Below are 20,709 nucleotides of genomic sequence, written 5' to 3'. Positions count from 1 at the left end.
AAGCATTTACAACCATTTGTGCCATAATTGCAGAAGCTGTTTGTAAATAATTTCAGTGGGAAACCTAAAGTTTGTGACAAAATTTGTGAAAAAGTGAACTTTTTTTTTTTTTATCGCATTTGGCGGTGAAATGGTGGCATGAAATATACCAAAATGGGCCTAGATCAATACTTTGGGATGTCTTCTAAAACAAAATATATACATGTCAAGGGATATTCAGGTATTCCTGACAGATATCAGGGTTCCAAAGTAACTAGCGCTCATTTTGAAAAAAAGTGGTTTGGAAATAGCAAAGTGCTACTTGTATTTATTGCCCCATAAATTGCAAAAAAAGCAAAGAACATGTAAACATTGGGTATTTCTAAACTCAGGACAAAATTTAGAAACTATTTAGCATGGGTGTTTTTTGTTGGTTGTAGATGTGTAACAGATTTTGGGGGTCAAAGTTAGAAAAAGTGTGTTTTTTTCCATTTTTTCCTCATATTTTATCATTTTTTTTTAGTAAATTATAAGATATGATGAAAATAATGGTATCTTTAGAAAGTCCATTTAATGACGAGAAAAACGGTATATAATATGTGTGGGTACAGTAAACGAGTAAGAGGAAAATTACAGCTAAACGCAAACACTGCAGAAATGTAAAAATAGCCATTGTCATTAAGGGTAAGAAAATTGAAAAATGGTCCGGTCATTAAGGGGTTAATAAATGTAAAAGCTCTTTTACCTTACCAGCCCTGAACAGGGCCCTTTGCGGGGCATGCCCCAAGAAGTTCAGCTCTTTTGCCTGTAAAAAAAAACATACAATACCCCCCCCCAACATTACAACCCACCACCCACATACCCCTAATCTAACCCAAACCCCCCTTAAATAAACCTAACACTAAGCCCCTGAAGATCTTCCTACCTTGTCTTCACCATCCAGGTATCACCGATCCGTCCTGGCATCCGGTGCTGAAGAGGTCCAGAAGAGGGTCCAAAGTCTTCCTCCTATCCGGCAAGAAGAGGACATCCGGACCGGCAAACATCTTCTCCAAGCGGCATCTTCGATCTTCTTCCATCCGGTGCGGAGCGGGTCCATCTTGAATCAGCCGACGCGGATCCATCCTCTTCTTCCGGCGTCTCCCGAAGAATGACGGTTCCTTTAAGGGACGTCATTCAAGATGGCGTCCCTCGAATTCCGATTGGCTGATAGGATTCTATCAGCCAATCGGAATTAAGGTAGGAATATTCTGATTGGCTCATGGAATCAGCCAATCAGAATCAAGTTCAATCCGATTGGCTGATCCAATCAGCCAATCAGATTAAGCTCGCATTCTATTGGCTGATCGGAACAGCCAATAGAATGCGAGCTCAATCTGATTGGCTGATTGGATCAGCCAATCGGATTGAACTTGATTCTGATTGGCTGATTCCATCAGCCAATCAGAATATTCCTACCTTAATTCCGATTGGCTGATAGAATCCTATCAGCCAATCGGAATTTGAGGGACGCCATCTTGGATGACGTCCCTTAAAGGAACCGTCATTCGTCGGGAGATGCCGGAAGAAGAGGATGGATCCGCGTCGGCTGATTCAAGATGGACCCGCTCCGCACCGGATGGAAGAAGATCGAAGATGCCGCTTGGAGAAGATGTTTGCCGGTCCGGATGTCCTCTTCTTGCCGGATAGGAGGAAGACTTTGGACCCTCTTCTGGACCTCTTCAGCACCGGATGCCAGGACGGATCGGTGATACCTGGATGGTGAAGACAAGGTAGGAAGATCTTCAGGGGCTTAGTGTTAGGTTTATTTAAGGGGGGTTTGGGTTAGATTAGGGGTATGTGGGTGGTGGGTTGTAATGTTGGGGGGGGTATTGTATGTTTTTTTTTACAGGCAAAAGAGCTGAACTTCTTGGGGCATGCCCCGCAAAGGGCCCTGTTCAGGGCTGGTAAGGTAAAAGAGCTTTTACATTTATTAATTTAGAATAGGGTAGGGAATTTTTTATTTTGGGGGTCTTTGTTATTTTATTAGGGGGCTTAGAGTAGGTGTAATTAGTTTAAAATTGTTGTAATATTTTTCTTATGTTTGTAAATATTTTTTTATTTTTTGTAACTTAGTTCTTTTTTATTTTTTGTACTTTAGTTAGTTTATGTAATTGTAGTTATTTGTAGCAATTGTATTTAATTTATTTATTGATAGTGTAGTGTTAGGTTAATTGTAGGTAATTGTAGGTATTTTATTTAATTAATTTATTGATAGGGTAGTGTTAGGTTTAATTATAACTTAGGTTAGGATTTATTTTACAGGTAATTTTGTTATTATTTTAACTAGGTAACTATTAAATAGTTCTTAACTATTTAATAGCTATTGTACCTGGTTAAAATAATTACCAAGTTGCCTGTAAAATAAATATTAATCCTAAAATAGCTACAATGTAATTATAATTTATATTGTAGCTATATTAGGATTTATTTTACAGGTAAGTATTTAGCTTTAAATAGGAATAATTTATTTAATAAGAGTTAATTAATTTTGTTAGATGTAAATTATATTTAACTTAGGGGGGTGTTAGTGTTAGGGTTAGACTTAGCTTTAGGGGTTAATACATTTATTAGAATAGCGATGAGCTCCAGTCGTCAGATTAGGGGTTAATAATTGAAGTTAGGTGTCGGCGATGTTAGGGAGGGCAGATTAGGGGTTAATACTATTTATGATAGGGTTAGTGAGGCGGATTAGGGGTTAATAACTTTATTATAGTAGCGCTCAGGTCCGCTCGGCAGATTAGGGGTTAATTATTGTAAGTAGCTGGCGGCGACGTTGTGGGGGGCAGGTTAGGGGTTAATAAATATAATATAGGGGTCGGCGGTGTTAGGGGCAGCAGATTAGGGGTACATAGGGATAATGTAAGTTGCGGCGGTTTACGGAGCGGAAGATTAGGGGTTAATAATATAATGCAGGGGTCAGCGATAGCGGGGGCGGCAGAATAGGGGTTAATAAGTGTAAGGTTAGGGGTGTTTAGACTCGGGGTACATGTTAGAGTGTTAGGTGCAGACGTAGGAAGTGTTTCCCCATAGGAAACAATGGGGCTGCGTTAGGAGCTGAACGCTGCTTTTTTGCAGGTTTTTTTTCAGCTCAAACAGCCCCATTGTTTCCTATGGGAGAATCGTGCACGAGTACGTTTTTGATGCTGGCCGCGTCCGTAAGCAATTCTGGTATCGAGAGTTGCATTTGCGGTAAAAATGCTCTACGCTCCTTTTTTGGAGCCTAACGCAGCATTTTTTTTGAACTCTCGATACCAGAGTTAATTTTATGGTGCGGCCAGAAAAAAGCCCGCGGAGCGTTAACAGCCCATCTACCGCCAAACTCCAAATCTAGGCCTTTGTTTTTTAATTGAATTTTTTAAATATTAAATTAACAACAATAAAAATAAATAAGTTATACAGAAATCAAAATGGGTTGTTCCACTATCTTGACATACGTATAGACAATAATCATGTGGCTCATCAGGAAAATAAAACAAAAATGTATAGCATAAAAGGTTAGAGGATACCACAAGCAACATATAATTCTCATCGGTCAATAACATTTTCATGTGTAACATTCACAACAAAGGAAGAAATCTTAATAACATCAAAAAATTAGGTCAGATAAGTTCATATTACTGCATAACGGAACAAAAGACCAAACTATATTTGGAATATGACTGAAACCTCAGGCAAGGTAGCTAGCAACAAAATCATAATACTTTAAGTGGTTAGCTCCAGTAAAATTTTACATTAAAGGGACACTGAACCCACATTTTTTATTTCATGATTCAGATAGAGCATGCAATTTTAAGCAACTTCCTAATTTACTCCTATAATCAATTTGTCTTCATTCTCTTGCTATCTTTATTTGAAAAGTAAGAATGTAAGTTTAGAAGCTGGCCTATTTTTGGTTCACAACCTGGGTTGTCCTTGCTGATTTAACAGCACCAATAAAAAAGTGGTGACCAGGGTCCTGAACCAAAAATTGGCTGGCTCCTTAGCTTAGATGCCTTCTTTTTCAATAAAGATAGCAAGAGAACAAAGAAAAATTGATAATAGGAGTAAATTATAAAGTTGCTTAAAATTACGTGCTCTATCTGAATCATGAAAGAAAAAATGTGGGTTTAGTGTCCCTTTAATGAAAAAAAATCAAGTTTAATGTAATGTAGTTTTTGTTACTAATTGTTTCAATTAAAAACTGGATGGGCATTATAACCTTTTCCAACACCAGGAGATAAGGTGTTTTGCGCAATTTAACATTACCTTGAACAAAGTGAGTTTATACTTGCATTTGATTTATTGGAGGTAACTGAGCAGAAAAATCAAAGGGGGTGTGACAATTGATCAATTTAAAGTGAATGTAAATTTTCCTGTTAGTAATAAATATTGATTCATCCTAGCTGTATTAGCAAAATCGCATTGTTTTTTTATTAAAACGTTGAATATCAAGGATTATATGCGACTTTTTTACTTATATCCGTTTGTGCTTTCAGCTCCTCCCATCCATTACTTCCCTGTTTCCTTCCTCATAACGTCTAGAGCGGTCCCACCCGCTCTATGACGTTTCGCAATGCTCGTTCACGGTGTCTTAATTTTGTGCGCATGCGTTTAACTTTTAGTGACTGATTTGCGCATGCGTTAGTGAACCGCATTGCGATCGCGATCGTAATAATCTAACTAATATGCGCATGCGTCATGAGCGGTGATGTTCTCTAAGCTACATAGTATTCAATGAATGTTTCATTCATTGAATACTTTTCCAGCAAGCAACAGCTATTTTGAATTGCGAGTGAATACATCGGTCCTTGCTCAAAGTTTACTGCTGTATTATAAAAGCAGGTTTTATTACATTTGTCATCACAATTTATTACATTCGTTTGTACATTTATTATTTTTTTTCTATTTGCAACTACATTTGGATTGCCTAGTTTTACAATCGTTGCTACGTCCAAGTCAATAGAGTACTGTTGTGGCTCCTGGCTTTATATGCGCATTCGCGAACAGCGTGAACGTGCAGCGCTTAGATATCCAGCTGTTTGTTTTACGCATGCGCATAGAAAATACGCATGCGCATAAAGAGAAAATGACGTTTGGGAAAAGGGGCTGGACACCACGGGGTAATAATCATTATTAGTTGTGTGAAGTGTCAATCAAATTACAAAAAGCGGAACAAAATGGCGGGCGGAGGGAGAGAGCGAGTTGAAGATAACTAGATATGTCTAAAAATAGATCTAATGTTATTTATTTATAAAAACGATGACTTAAACTTATGCTATTTTTGGTTGCTCAAGCTTTTCGCGTTGTGTACTATCGGTGACTTTACATCCACTTTAAAATAGTTTCTGACAACCAATCATATATAGAACAGATTTAACCCTTTCTGTCAGCTGCCTAAACAGAAGACTAAGGGTTCCATTTATTAATGTGCGGACGGACATGATCCGATATAGCGGATCAGTCCGCCGCACATCGATAAATGCCGACAGCATACGTTGTCTGCATTTATCATTGCACCAGCAGTTCTTGTGAACTGCTGGTGCAATACCACCTCTTGCAGATTGGGGTGTCAATCAGCCGGATCGTATTCGATCGGGCGGATTGCTGTCCGCCACCTCGGAGGTGGCGGATGAGTTAAGGAGCAGCGGTCTTAGGACCGCTGCTTCTAAACTTCGTCTTCAGCCGGAACTGAAGCGTAGTGGGTCGGAGGCAGCATCCGCTGCTTCTTAAATAGACCCCTAAACCTATATAAAAGAATTACTATTTCATTTTACTACTACTGATATGAAATGTCTGTCTCTATAAGATAGAAGCTCTGAAATGAAAGAGGGAGAAATCCATGACAATTGGTAGAGATTAGTGTTTAATCATTTGCTTTATTCCTGTTATTGAATTTTCTTCCCAGAAACACTTGAGAAGCTGGAATACTTTGAATCTCTACAAGCAGAGGTTACTTCTTTTGATCGTGTTCGAAACCTGTTTACAGCAGAGCAAATTCTTGATGAAATTGCACAGCTTAACTTCAGCTCGGCTAGGAAATTGGTAAACGTGGAGCTTGAGGATATGAAAGAACGTAAGTAAAGTAATGCCATAACGTGTCTATAATGAATGTACCATGGATTACTGATTTTCACCTAAATGCAGTCTGTAGTTGCCATTGTCACAATAACTGGGACAAACAGGGGCTGCTACTAACAAGCTTCAAACTCCCATTTTACTTGGAAGTTCCTAGGCATCCTGTGTTCTGCTGCATGATCTCTATCTCAAAGTGCCTGTGTCCTACTGTACTGAACTCAGAGTCACAAATGCTCATTCAAGATTACAAGTTTGCTCGTAAACAAGTTTGGACTCAGGGGCTGATTTACCATGCTGCGAATGCAGCAAGGCTTGCGGGAAACAAAAGCTAAGAACCGCTGCTTCTTAACTCAGGGGGCGGCATTGCACAAGCATTTCACACAAAATGCTTGTACAATGATAAATGCCGACAGCATATGCTGTCGGCATTTATTGATGTGGAGTGGACATAAGCCACTACAGCGGATCATGTCCGCCCTCACATTGATATATCGGCCACTTAGCTTGCATGGAGGCATGTCCCCTATAAAAACCCATTTACGAAGGTGCAAACTCATCTCTTAGGAAAATACAAAGCAGCAAGCAGTGGGGTCATGATTTACAGTTTAAAGAATGTTAAAATTCTGTAAAAAAAAAAAGATATGTGTTTTGCATAGAAAGTTGTAGTCGCCATTTTGTATTCAGTTCAGGACAAAAAGGAAATGTTTCTTTAACAAACAATAAAATAAATATTGTTTCAAACAATATTTATGAAAGATGCAAAGCGACCATACAGTGATAGAAAAATAGTGCATAGTCTGCCCATCTTGACAACCTAAAAGATGCATTTAGATCGATTAGTGGTGGTGCGGATGGAAACGGATTGCAAAAGATAACTCTGAAAGTTGCAACTATAATTTCCTATAGAAACATGATTTCAAATGCCGTAACTGTTAGTAACAATCAAGACAGTGCGAGTGTGATTAAATAAATAATGAACGTACATTGCCATGTTTTAATAGTCATAACTAAACCTTTTATATCAAAATCTTAACTCAAGGTTTTTACAGCCCCCCTTTAACAAAATGGGTATCCAACCACCTACCTATTCAATCACATGTATAAAAACACTTGTACAAACAAACATTATAGCAATTTTTATACAGAAACACAGAGATTAGCCCCATGTGTGACTTCAAATCACACCCCATTATATAAACCACATATCTAACAAAATGAAAACAGCAACAACAAAAAAAGAGGAGGTTCCTCATGGTGCAGCAACTTCAATAAACAGTCTAATACAAAGTCAAAAGATTCTACTCACACGTGAGAAAGCACTTAGATCAGTGCTAACAACGCACAACAACATGTGGAATCTTCTGACTTTGCATTAGACTGTTTATTAAAGATACTGTACCATGAAGCACCTCTTCTTTTTGGTTGTCTTTTAGATGTCTGCAGTCACCTATTGCCTAGGAGTCCTGCCCTGGAAGGAAATAATCTATTTCCCAGCAACTCCTTTATCATCTATGGGACTTTTTGCACTATACAGTATATATATATATATTATATATATTTATTTTATTTTAGAATGCATGTGTGATACACTTTTTTAATGCATCCCATTGACTATACGTTATTGACCAATCTTTAAAATGTGCTCCCTGTTGCTGATATACTGTATAGTGGGTGCCCCCTTGTGTTTTGTTTTGAAAATAAAAAAGGTATAGTATAGAAGTATGCACAGTTAAAAAAAGAACTAGCAACTCTTCATATTATAATTTATTTCTGATAAAACAAATCTCCCCAACTCAAGGAAATATTTTTAAAAAGAGGTTTCTCCTTTGCACCCTCTAGTGGTACAAATAATTTTAAGCTGTTTCTAGATATCAGTAATCTAACTACTAAAACTTAAGTATATTGGATCACTAGTTTTTAATGTACTGAGACTTTTCTTATATTCTCATATGAAAAAGTGGGTTTTTTTATAATAAAAACATCATTTGTCCTAGCTTTGAAATATTTATGACCTTGATTTCATGCATATTGAAATGGAACCAAATGAAATAAAATAACACGATACAGCTTTGAACTCAGCTGGGCTTTTGATGGCTAAAATACAGATGCATGTTTCTGTGTTTAAATCTTGCATGAGCAATGAGATAGAAATGTTGAATTTAGAAACTAAGAAATCTCAAACCTAAAGCATTTTTTAAACCATAAAACAAAGCTGTTAAAAGTGACCTATTGTAAAAATCTTATGGATGTGTATAAGATAAAACAATATCCATTTTTATAAAGGGAAATGAAACCTAAAAATGTTTTTTCATTATTTAGATATAACATAAATTTTAAACAGTTTTCTAATTTACTTCTATTATATAATTTGCTTAAATCACTTGGTATCTGATGAAGGAGCAGACTTCCCCCTAATTTCAGTTCTTTTGACAGACTTGCATTTAGTTAATCAGTGCCCTCTCATAAATAACTCCACAGGCGTGAGCACAATGATATCTATGTGGCACACATGACCTAATGCCCTCTAGCTGTGAAAACTGTCAAATGCATTCAGATAAGAGGTGGCCTTCAAGGGCTTAGACATTAGCATATGAGCCTACCACGGTTTACCTTTAAACTAAGAATACCAAAAAGAACAAAGCAAATTTAATCATAAAAGTAATTGGAAACTTGATTATAATTGCATGCCCTATCTGAATCATGAAAGTTTAATTTTGACTAAACTATCCCTTTAAACTAGATTTCAAAAACTGCTTGAGATACTACTCCAGTAAGTATTGCATATGTGCCAATTATTTAATGTTGTATTTTGACAATTTAGTTTTAGATGAAATCGTAGAAGACTGGGAGACGAAGCACAACAATACTCTATCTCTGTTTCCCGATGTACTGGAGGCTTTAGCAGAGCATAATGACAAGGTGACCGAACTTCAAGAAGCACTGGAAGAAGCTCGGGTAGACATCAGAAAAACAACAGATAAAAACATTGAAAACGCCATCAGAGCCCAAATGAACAATGTAAGACAATTTACAATTTAGTGAAGCCACCAATATGAAGTAAGCTATAAAATAATTTATGTTGTGGTACCAGCAGGAAATGCAGTTTATATAACAAAAAAAAGATATGGTTTACATATTGTTCATGGCTTCATTAGCAGTAGAAACATTTTAAGAAACAAAAAAGGAACTGTGAGGTTAGTCAAATATTTTACAAGAGACAGAACACAATTATAACCAGCTATATACATTTATTGACATTTATTTTTACATTTAGAGAACCAACAGAAATCTAAAATGTAAAAAAAAAAAATTAACAGTGGTTTGTTACTGCCAGAATTGATTGCTAATGTATGATATCTTCCGTGCATTTAGAAAACATGGATAATGTGCTGTGATTTGCAAAACATCTTAGATATTAAAACAGTACACAAATTTAAAGTTCAAAATTGTATAGAGAATTATTTATATCCTTTTTTTTCCATCTAAGCAAAGAAAGTAATAAACATTTTCTGTATGTCCTTTTCTTTAAACATCATAAGTGTCCAGTGTGTACACAGTAGAATTGTGTATAATCTTGGCCTAGGACTAAATCATTTAATTATGTCAAACCATTTTACTGTTTGGTTTTATTTACATGCAACTTATAAGTATAACTGCTTTGTCTAGAGTTTTCTATGAACAAAATTTTGTATGTTTTTTTTTCTTCCTAGAATCAACTACACAATGTGTTGAAAGTAGCAGACTCCACCAATGAGACTTTGACAGTTTCCAGGATAATTTTAAATGATACACACACAGCTATCACAGATATAGGTGGTATCATCAAGGTAATATAACCAGCAACAAGTTACAATTCAACAAATTTGTAGTCTTATTGGAATTCTAATTTCAGTACTTACACTATTTGCAAACCTTAAAGGAACACTAAACCCAATTTTTTCTTTTGTGATTCATATAGAGCATGTCATTTTAAGCAACTTTCTAATTCACTCCTATTATCAATTTTTCTTCGTTCTCTTGATATCTTTATTTTAAAAGCAGGAATGTAAATCTTAGGAGCTGGCCTATTTTTTATACAGAACCTGGGTTATTCTTGCTTATTGGTTTGCTATGTGTAGCCACCAATAAGCAAGCACTATCCAGGGTGCTGAACCTAAAATGGGCTGGCTCCTAAGGTTTACATTCCTGCTTTTTAAATAAAGATAGCAAGAGAACGAAGTAAAATTGATAATAGGAGTGAATTAGAAAGTTGCTTAAAATTGCATGCTCTATCTGAATCATGAAAGAAAAAATTGGGGTTTTAGTATCCCGAATACTTTGCTTTAACGGATAAAAAAAACTCCTCTTATTCTAAACAAGTTATTTTGTATGTTTATCATTTTTTTGTGTGTCTCTGTATGGTTGTTTTCTTCACTATAGAATATGTCTAGACAAGATGCTGCAATAGATGGTGCTAATAGAGAACTGCAAGAGAAAATTTCAAATCTGTCTCGAGATGTCGAAGACATTGTCAATCAAGCCGTGGATCATTCTGCTGTTCTTCAGAGGCAGGCTGAAGGGCTAACAAGGTAACTCACGTGAGAGGAAGGATTGAGTAACACCAGATCATTATTTAGCAAGCATTATAATAAAATAAGAATAGGTCACCAAGATATCCCTACTGGACTAAATGCATTAGCACAAACCAAGTTACAGTGTATGCAGAAACAATTCTATAGATGTCTTTGCATGTTTCCTCCTACATCACTTAGTTCAAAGTGAGTGTGGAAAATTTTAAAATTGGTTCAGACCTATGTTGCTTTTGTTGAAGAAATTTTTTTTTTAGTGAGTACCAAAATATTTCTCAAATCAGAGGTCTTCAATGGATGAGCTATACAACACTGTAGGGATACTTGCTGTGCTGATCTCTTTGTGCTGTGCACAGAATATTCCTATGAACAAGTGAGCCGGGCATGTGCCTATGGTATGGATTCAATGTTTAAGAAAAAGGTAACCCTGCCTTACAATAGTGAGATAGGACTTTATAGCTTCAGCATACTATTGGCTTTTAAATCACTTTAAACTCTTTGCTTTTAAAAGCACCAATATGGTTAGGAGAAATTCATTCCATGCCATAAGACATAAATCATAGTAAAAGTGCAAGATACAGCTGTCAAAAAGCCAGCGATGTCACTGATCGGTGAAAGAGAAATTCTACTGTCACAGGATGCAAAAATACATGTGTAACAAGATGGTGGCGCCCAGTATAAAGATGCAGAGCTTTATCAGCTGGCTTCTGTAAGGGGTTAAACAAGAACAGCCTTAAAGAGAGCTACAATACAGGAGGAAAACACTAGCAAGGAGAGTAGAAACCGTGCTACTGTAGCTGTACTCAGCAGTTTAGTGTCCCTTTAATTTTTATCCACAAAGTAGTTTATTACAAGTATTTAAAAGGGTTATCCTTAAAGTGAATGTAAATTTTGATGCTAAAGTGCCCGGTTTTTAAAAATTTGATTAAAAACAGGGGCACTTTAATTCATAAAAATTTACATTTCACTCCTGTTGTGACAAAAAACTTACCTTTTAAACTTCACAGCAGCTCCAGCTTCCTTTGGTCTCACAAGCCATTCCTGATGTCAGAAATGATTGATAGGTCATCCTCCAATCACAACTTGCCCCCTGGGGGATTCAGTCTCTGATTCACTGCTGTGATTGGAGGAAGCCGGATGCCTCATTTTAGACCCAGGAAGAGGCTTTGAAATGGGTGGAGGAAGCTGGAGCTGCTGTGAAGATTAAAAGGTAAGTTTTATTTCACAACAGGAGTGAAATGAAAATTTTGATGAATTAAAGTGCCCCTGTTTTTAATCGAAGTTTTAAAAACCGGGCACTTTAGCATCAAAATTTACATTCACTTTAAGAAATAAGATGCTCGATTTTGTTAGGGTATTTTATTTTTTTAAAAATTCTTCTTTTATTCTGGTTTAACAGTGTCAAATTAGTATCGGATTAGCAAATGAGTCCCCATAGATCAATTAAAATGTTACTTTATTCTTAAAATGTTAATACTGTATCAGGGAGGTAAAAACTAATTTTCTTTAAATGTAACTTCAGCCAACTGACTTAAAATGATTCATTTACCTCTTTTCAAGGATTAGTATTGGGACTGTCTTTGTATGTCAGCTCTATAGGTCTAGATTAGTAGAGCCCTGGTTCATATGCTTAAAAAAGGCCAAAGAGAAATAAAATAAATGTCCCAGTTTAATGAATATGATGATAAATGTGTGGCATGGAAAATATTTAATGTTGTAATACAGCAACAGGCTCCATTATATGCCATGCATCCTATACAAGTCATATCCTAAATCTACAAATACTTGCACGGCTCAAGTAACTCAAATATTAGTTTATCTATGCTCAAAATGTAAATACTCCTAATCCCCTTTAAAAATTAAAATGTAAACACTAGAATTAAAGGGACAATAACCACGCCCCAGCTTGCGTTATTTGGAGAAGCAAATTAGGATATGTTACTGAAATAGACACAGCCACTAACAAAATACCCATTGTTTTGCAGTTCCTTATATGGTAATCTCTGGTGACGCCAATTAGGGACAGATATGTGGATGGGTTAGGCTTGTAAAGCCAGAATTGTGGACTTCTGATTCTGAGAGTTAGAAAACCCTGAATGTTTGTTGTTTGTATACTAAAAAGTTGTCTTCACATAACTAAATATGTTGTATTCAAATCTCACAGTTTTACAGGCATTTTCATCACAAAGTTATAAGTCAAATGTAAAATTTTAAAAAAAATTTAAAAAAATGTTTCAATAAAAAATTTGAAATTGAGACTGCACTTCACTTCCAAAAAATATATCAAATCAAAAAATATTTTTCTGTAAAGAACTCCTGAACAAAACAGGACAGTGATCTTCCAATGGTGTCTTCATGCAGCATTTTGGAGGAAGCAGACAACTTTTTTAAATTTGAATTAACCACATGCTGAAACCAGGAATTCCCCTGCTTTCACATTCCATTGAAAACAAACATATTAAAGGGATAGTAAACACCAAAAAATGTTATTGTTTAAAAAGATAGATAATCCATTTATTTACCATTCCCCAGTTTTCCATAACCAACACTGTTATAGAAATATACTTTTTACCTCTGTAATTACCTTGTATCTAAGCTTCTGCTGACTGCCTCCTTATCTCAGATCTTTTGACAGACTTGCATTTCAGGCAATTAGTGCTGACTCTTAAATAACTTCACGTGCATGAGCACAGTGTTATTTATATGAAACACATGAACTAACACCCTCTAGTGGTGAAAAACTGTCAAATGCAGAGGTGGCCTTTAAGGGCTTAGAAATTAGCATATGAGCCTACCTATGTTTAGCTTTCAACTAAGAATAACAAGAGAACAAAGCAAATTTGAGGATAAAAGTAAACTAGAAAGTTGTTTAAAATTACATGTCCTATCTGAATTATGAAAATTTAATTTGGACTTTACTATACCTTTAAGATTAGTTTTTCAAATTAGCATAAGAACCTTTAAATAATGTGCTTGTCTGTACATATTAAAGGGACATAAAACCCAAAATTTTCTTTCATGATTCAGATAGAACATACAATTTAAAACAACCTTCTATTTTACTTCTTTGTTCTTTGTTTTATTTATGTTCTTTGTTTTATTGTTATCGTTTGTTGAAAAGGAAGAGTATGCACGTGGCTGCAGCACTATATGGCAAGTATTTTAAAAAAAATGTTATACATTAGCAAGAGCACTAGATGGCAGCACTATTTCCTGTTATGTAGTGCTGCAGACATGTGCAAACTACCTATCTAGATATCTCTTCAACAAAGAATAATATGAGAGCATAAAAATGAAGTTGTTTTCTCTATTTGAATGATGAAAGAAAAATGTTGGGTTTCATGTGCCTTTAAGATAGTAAGATATCTTATATTTATCTTAGAAAAACGGTATACCACTGTTCCTTAACAGTAGCTAGAGTTCTTCATAGTTCTGGGTTTACCATGAAGCTACCATATAGTACTGTCTCAATAATGTAATCCAAAAGGCTAACACGTTCTCAGTATTGTAAAATGTTTCTGCATCCATTGTTCATATTATTAATCTGAGTTTTACCTTAATTAATTTAGTTTGGTCTTAAAGGGACTTTAAGTTACTTAATTGCTTATTCTGTTGCATCCCAAATAATATACTACTTAAACCTATTTAAAGGGACATTGTACACTAGACTTTTCTTTGCATAAATGTTTTGTAGATGATCCATTTATATAGCCCATCTGGTAGTGTTTTCGTAACAATGTGTAGTTTAGCTTATTTTTTAATAACATTTTGCTGATTTTCAGACTCCTAACCAAGCCCCAAATTATCAGATGTAGTCCCAGGTCTACACATTCCTCATTGTTCCTGTTTGTGTAATGGGTCTTTTCATATGCAGGGGGGGGGGGGGGCTGCTCTTTCTGCTTTCCCAGCCCCTTTCAGTGGGTGTCCCAGCCTAACCTAATCAACAGTTTTTAAAAGGTTTTATACTGAATGTTTAGATCAATATCTGTGCATATTCTTCTTTATAGCCGTGCCTATTACATGCAGTTATATGAACATTGGAGTATACAGTTACTTTAATCATGATCTTAAATAGGCTATTCCTAGGCCCTGCTTTTTTGTGTATGACTTTCTTCTAAACTTTGTGAGATTAAGAAAATCATTCTGTTCGATGCTTCAATTACTTTTTTGGGTTCCCTCACATTTATGTTTTCACTTTGTATTTGTTTAAACTGACAGTGACTTAAAGGATGTTGATACAAATGGATTGGTTCAAAAAGCTATCGAGGCCTCCAATGTCTATGAGAAAATTGTAAATGTAATTGATGAAGCTAATGAGACAGCTGCAGTGGCCCTGAATATTGCTGAACGTGTCAATGATGTAAGTTTAAGATGTGCTATTGAAAGGTTTTCTTTGATTGATACCCCTATCTGCTATTTGTAATGATGTAGCCCATAGATATATAGCTCAGCTCTCAGTTTTCTGTGTCTATAATTTACTAGTTCCCAATCTACTTGTAAATACCACAAGCTCATTACATCCGATTATCTTGTTGCTTTGATCTTTTTCATATATTAAATGACATAGAATGTCAAAGACTTAGCAACTGATGTTTCTAATGATTGATACTATCCTACTTGATATGATTACACAAACGTCTAGCTTAATAGAAAATGTATGAACTTAAAGACAGAAGCTCAGAGCAGAGAAAAACCAAAGGAATTTACAGAGTTGTATACATGTTATAATCTATTTCTCTGCTATCTCCACCACAACTAACAGACATATTGAGGTCTAGTCACAGTAGTGCAACTGTGTCAAGCTACCAATTAGGTAGGTTAAATTTAGTGAAAAAATCTCCAAGTCAGCTATAACTTAATTAAATTTGTTTGTAAATGTATCCTTTAAAAAATAACTTGCGTATCACAAGTCAGCTCAAAACTAAATAAAATATAGCCAACTTGCTGTTAGGAGTATAGAAACTCAGCTACCAATACATACATAACTTGTCATAAATAACTTGACATTAGAATTACAGTCAGGGATGTTAAGTTGCATACCTATATGTTATAGTTAGGCCGTAAACATCTATTGTCTTGATATGGTGTCACACTGCCGTCTCTTCTTCTTTGGCTAGTTGTCCATATTCCTACGAAAGAATTAAAATAATAAGTGGAAAGTACTCATATAACACTTAGCACGATTCAGTGTTTTATTCATTGATTTTTTAAGCATGCAGCACACAAATATACCAAAATATAGATAACTTATAAACAAATTTATTAAAAACAATTTTAAAACAAAAGCTCAACACTTTTCAGTGGTTTTAGCGCTTTTTTCTAGAGCATTTCAAAAATTTCTGAAAAAGAGCTTTGCAGTAAGTTTAATTATTACAGGTTTTAGATGTAAAATAGTCAGCAGGAAGAGCTTCCAATCATTCATTTGGGAAATACCATTTATTAAAATTCTCTTAATTTTGTATCATATACTTAAATGCATTTATACTGACTATAGTTTTACATATAATTAAACTTATAAATGATAAACACACTTCCTCTGCAAATATTCTACCTATGACTATTTTAAAGTGCATAAGGGGTCAATAACAATCCTTTAGAAAAACGTATCTAATGATTTTGAACTAAAATTATCATTAAAGTGTATGGAGATTTTTGTAGATAAACCATAAGATGCTTTTTTCTAACGGATTGTCATTAAACCCAGTCTGTTAAAACGTTTTTATAAACAACATTGTACTGTTTTAAGTCATTTTAAAACAATGCTTTACTGATTAAAGTCAGTAAAAAGTCAGTTTATTTTTTTAAAGAAGTCCACATATTAACAATAGGTCAGCTTAACCCCTTCTTGCCTTTCTATGGGGCTTGATTTTTTTCAGAGCACGGTCTCGCCACCAGTGGCAAGACCGTGCTATTATGGGAGGTCTGCTGGAGGGAGGCCATAATAGTGTAGTCTTGCCGCCGCCGGCGAGACCTGCATTATTATAGCCTGAAAAACCCTTAACGACCAGCGACATACAGGGTACATCATGGCCGTTAAGGGGTTGAGTTGAAGTATTCACAGAGCCATTTCTTTTTCACTTGTGTTTTAATGTATATTTTCCAACTATGGTCTCTATTTACCAAACTGAGATAGTAGCATGAGCGAGTCTGAAATGTAAATCTTAAGACCAATCAAGATGATTGACAGCCACCTATTGCGCGTGATTGGCCTCACACTAGCAGGGGGCAGCATTGCAGAAGCAGTGGCTTGTGTAATGTTAAATGCAGGTAGTGTATTGCTGCCTATTCACTACAAGGCTGGGCAGGCAAGGTTTATGACAGCAAACCTCATCCGCCTGTCTGATATTAAATAGAGCCCTAAGTGTTTAGCAGAATCAGCATTTTCTAAACTGAAACAATTTTAACTCATTATTGTGTATAGCTTATTTTGGTTATCAAATTGAAATTGAGTTTACTTTTTTGTATCCATTATTGCACAGATATAAAACATAAATTATTTATGTTTTATAGATTCCTCTAGTTTACTTAATAATTTGATATATTCTTATTTTTTTCTTAAATATGTGTCAAGGCTGTAGATGGGATGGATGATCAGATAAATTATCACAAAAATAAAAGTATGAACCTGTTTACCCAAGCTAAGGAACTGTCTGCAGATATGAGTGAGTATTGTTTCTGGTTTGATACAGATTAACAATTTTTCATAGGGGATAAATATATGTTTTATAGCATGTTATACAATATTCTATAAAGAACATAATTCTAACATGGACTTCTACCATTATTTCTACGTTTTACAATATCGTTTTTACATAAAATTATGAGCATTGAAGTTAAATAAGAACCATTTTGGCTATATTACTATGTCCACTATCTTGTTCCCTTTAAGCCCCATTCCCTTTTTAGCCTTGTATTGTATTATTTAACTGTTTACATTCAGTAAATATTAATTAAAGGTACATTGTAGTGCAAAAAATGACATGCTCTAATTTGTTAGCACATGTGATTTTAGCACTGCACATCCTGTAAAACTATGTGTTTAACCCCCTGCAAAGGGTACAGTTTGTGAGCTGCAGAAAACCATTGGTCCCAAGTAGAAACAGCTGGTAAGCCAATTAGCAGCACCAGTCACACAAACCTGAGAATCACTGGCTATGTCTGCTCCAGACCAGAGTCTCTGCAGCTCCTGGGCAGTAATTTAACTTTGTTTTTAACCCCATAGCGGGGGTTAAACATGTCGACTTGCAGGGTCAGTAGTGCTATAATCACACACTCTAACAAATTAGAGCATATAATCATGACCCTTTAAAGCAGGGTTTGGGAAACTTGGACCTCCAGATGTTTTAGAACTACATTTTCCATAATGCTCAACTGGACTTCAGAGTGCCTAAGCATTATGGGTAATGTAGTTCTGAAACATCAGGAGCACCAAGGTTCCCAATCCCTGCTATAAGGTTAATATTTTAGCTAATATTGCAAATGATCTACAAAGCGCCACAAAAAATATTCCCATGACTTAAAAAGATATTTGATGAAATATTATCACTTACACAATTCAAAAAGTTTCGGCTTCACAGATTTTTGACAAAATAAAAATAAACACTTATTATTCCGTTTCATTTTGGTTAAAGGTAATGACTTGGGCTTAGTAGACACCAAGCAACGCGTTGATGCTGCTATTTTTAGAAAAAAAGCTCTAAAGGAAAAATTGGCAGATGCCGTTAATCAACTTGAAATTTCTGAAGATGGTAAGTAATTTAAAAATATAATTTATGTATTGATATATTATGTATATCATTTATTTTTTATTTTATACGATTAAGATATGTGCTCAATCCAGTTTGTAAATTTTACAGTAATTAAAATATTGTCAAGCTCTTTCAATACTATTAAAATAGATTTAAGGCTGAACACATTATTTCAAAATTAAATAATCAGTGCAATATATTTTTTGGCAAATGCTAATGTATAATACAAGGTGTTTGATTAATGTAAGGAGGATAACTAGGAGCATAATTTGAACAGTAACACAAGGATTAATTGCTTTTGGGACCATATTATCCTTGACTATACACATTAGGAATAGTGATGCTTATAGGTTTACATATGGATTTGTGGCACTTTCTAAGTGAGATACTTATTTCTGCATTGTTTAAAGGGTATTATGCTTTTAAATCCCCATTTAAAGAAAGGTCATGCTGACACATTACTAAGAGTTCATTAGAGTCTGTATTCCCTAATCTAAGTAAATCTGACAAAGTCACATAACCTATAAAAACCACATTCTGCAGTAGAAATAATTTTAATGGGACATGAAACACTTTGCAAATGTAATATTATTGTTATTATTATTATTATTATTCTTTATTTATAAAGCGCCAACAGATTCCGCAGCGCTGCCCATGGGTACAAGGATAACAGCACAGTGGAGAAACAATACGATAAGACACAACATTTTACAGACAAATACAGGGGGAATTGAGGGCCCCTGTTCCCGTGGGAACTTACAATCTACAATCTAGATCTAGATTAAATATTAATTATGTGTAGTAAAATAAATTTGCATTATGTATTCATTATTTATTTTGCTTGCTTTTTTAAAAAAATACATTTTCAAATACATTCATTTTGGATATGGGTATTTTCTAATTAAGGATTTAACTGCTGATGTAAAACATTCATACAATTAAAAAGATGAGACCTTAGGGTCCCTTTAAGCACTGGGAGCATGCTCTGCCTGTTGTCTAGCTGTCCTTGGACAGCTGCCTACTTTGTAAGATGAGTTATCTAGCTCTATGCATGACACAAGTTCAAGATAATAATAATTTCCAGTGTATACAACACCATTTATTCTTCTTTCTTAACTCCCAAATTAAAAGTATTATAACATAGTCCATCTGCTCAGTTGTACTGAATTACATCACATGTGATGTCATATATTATTTTCCTTATGTGTCATTTGCCAAGACAATATTTTAAAACTGTAAACTAATATCTACCTTTTATATTATTAACAGAACATACAAGAAAGCGAATAGAAAATTCCAAACTTATTGCAGAAGAAGCTCTAAACATCACTGCCATGCTAAACAAAGTGACAGAGCCAATGTCAAAGAATGCAAATCTTTGGACAATGAACCTAAATAATAACGAGTATGACGCTTCTGCTTACAATAACGTTGTCAACTCTGCTGGTGAAGCAGGTTAGTACCAAGGAAAAAAAGTGCAGATGTCTTTATACAAAAATTAGGTGAGCATAGATAAGAAACATCATAAGTTTTGTGTGTGTATATGAGCGTACATGGACAGGATCCCTAGCTGGGAGCATTGTCTGCCTTCCAATTGATAACTGGGCCCATAGTTAGCAAGAGGCATGATGTAATATTTAAATAGAACCTGACCATACAGTAAAGGTATGTTGACTAGTTGATCTATCTATTCCTTAATAAGTAGTAGTTAAACTATGCAATAATAATTCACCACCACCATAAGCTTATCATAGCAGATAGAATATACAACTTCATTAACTTTTCGTTGGGGTTATATGACCAACTACAGAAAATGTGGCAGGACATAGAAAGGTTAAATATATCTAATTAATATATCAGAAACGGATATATGCTCTCATTTAATAGTAGCTGAAATAATAGTTGAATAGGGATGGGCGAATGTTTCTAAAAATTCGAAATTTAAAACGAATTTTGATACATTCGTTCATTTGAATCGAATTTCAAATGTTTATATAACATTCTAACATTCTATTTTCGAATTTTCGTTTTTGAATTTTTCAATAAAATTCGAAAATATTTGTTTGAATAATAGAATGTTAAGCTATGTATTCATTCAATTTCGAAATGTAATATTCAAATTCGAATTTGACATTTGAATGTGACATTCAAATTTGAAATAGTATTTCTAGTCTACAACTGTGTTTAATAAATGTAATATTCGAATTTGAATGCTACATATTCGAATTCTAATGTCACATTCGAATTTGAAATAGTATTTCTAGTCTAATACTGTGTTTTAAATGCGATATTCAATTCAAATGTGATATTCGATTTGA

At 34.8% G+C, this 20,709-nt stretch overlaps 1 protein-coding gene across 1 annotated transcript in view; it reads left to right on the top strand.

Moving 5' to 3' along the window:
• Nucleotides 1-20,709, top strand: part of LAMA4 (laminin subunit alpha 4) — a 247,604-nt gene that overhangs the window by 166,021 nt on the left and 60,874 nt on the right. Inside the window, exons 12-19 of the mRNA XM_053710874.1 lie at nucleotides 5,906-6,073; nucleotides 8,897-9,093; nucleotides 9,786-9,902; nucleotides 10,495-10,643; nucleotides 14,862-15,003; nucleotides 17,215-17,305; nucleotides 18,275-18,391; nucleotides 19,661-19,846. Of these exons, the coding sequence (XP_053566849.1) occupies nucleotides 5,906-6,073; nucleotides 8,897-9,093; nucleotides 9,786-9,902; nucleotides 10,495-10,643; nucleotides 14,862-15,003; nucleotides 17,215-17,305; nucleotides 18,275-18,391; nucleotides 19,661-19,846 (1,167 nt within the window). The remainder of the gene's footprint in view (nucleotides 1-5,905; nucleotides 6,074-8,896; nucleotides 9,094-9,785; nucleotides 9,903-10,494; nucleotides 10,644-14,861; nucleotides 15,004-17,214; nucleotides 17,306-18,274; nucleotides 18,392-19,660; nucleotides 19,847-20,709) is intronic.

Source organism: Bombina bombina, chromosome 4 (genome assembly GCF_027579735.1).
Source record: "Bombina bombina isolate aBomBom1 chromosome 4, aBomBom1.pri, whole genome shotgun sequence".
NCBI classification, from domain to species: domain Eukaryota; kingdom Metazoa; phylum Chordata; class Amphibia; order Anura; family Bombinatoridae; genus Bombina; species Bombina bombina.
Note: the sequence above shows the minus strand (reverse complement) of the source record. Positions and strands in the feature narration are given on the sequence as shown.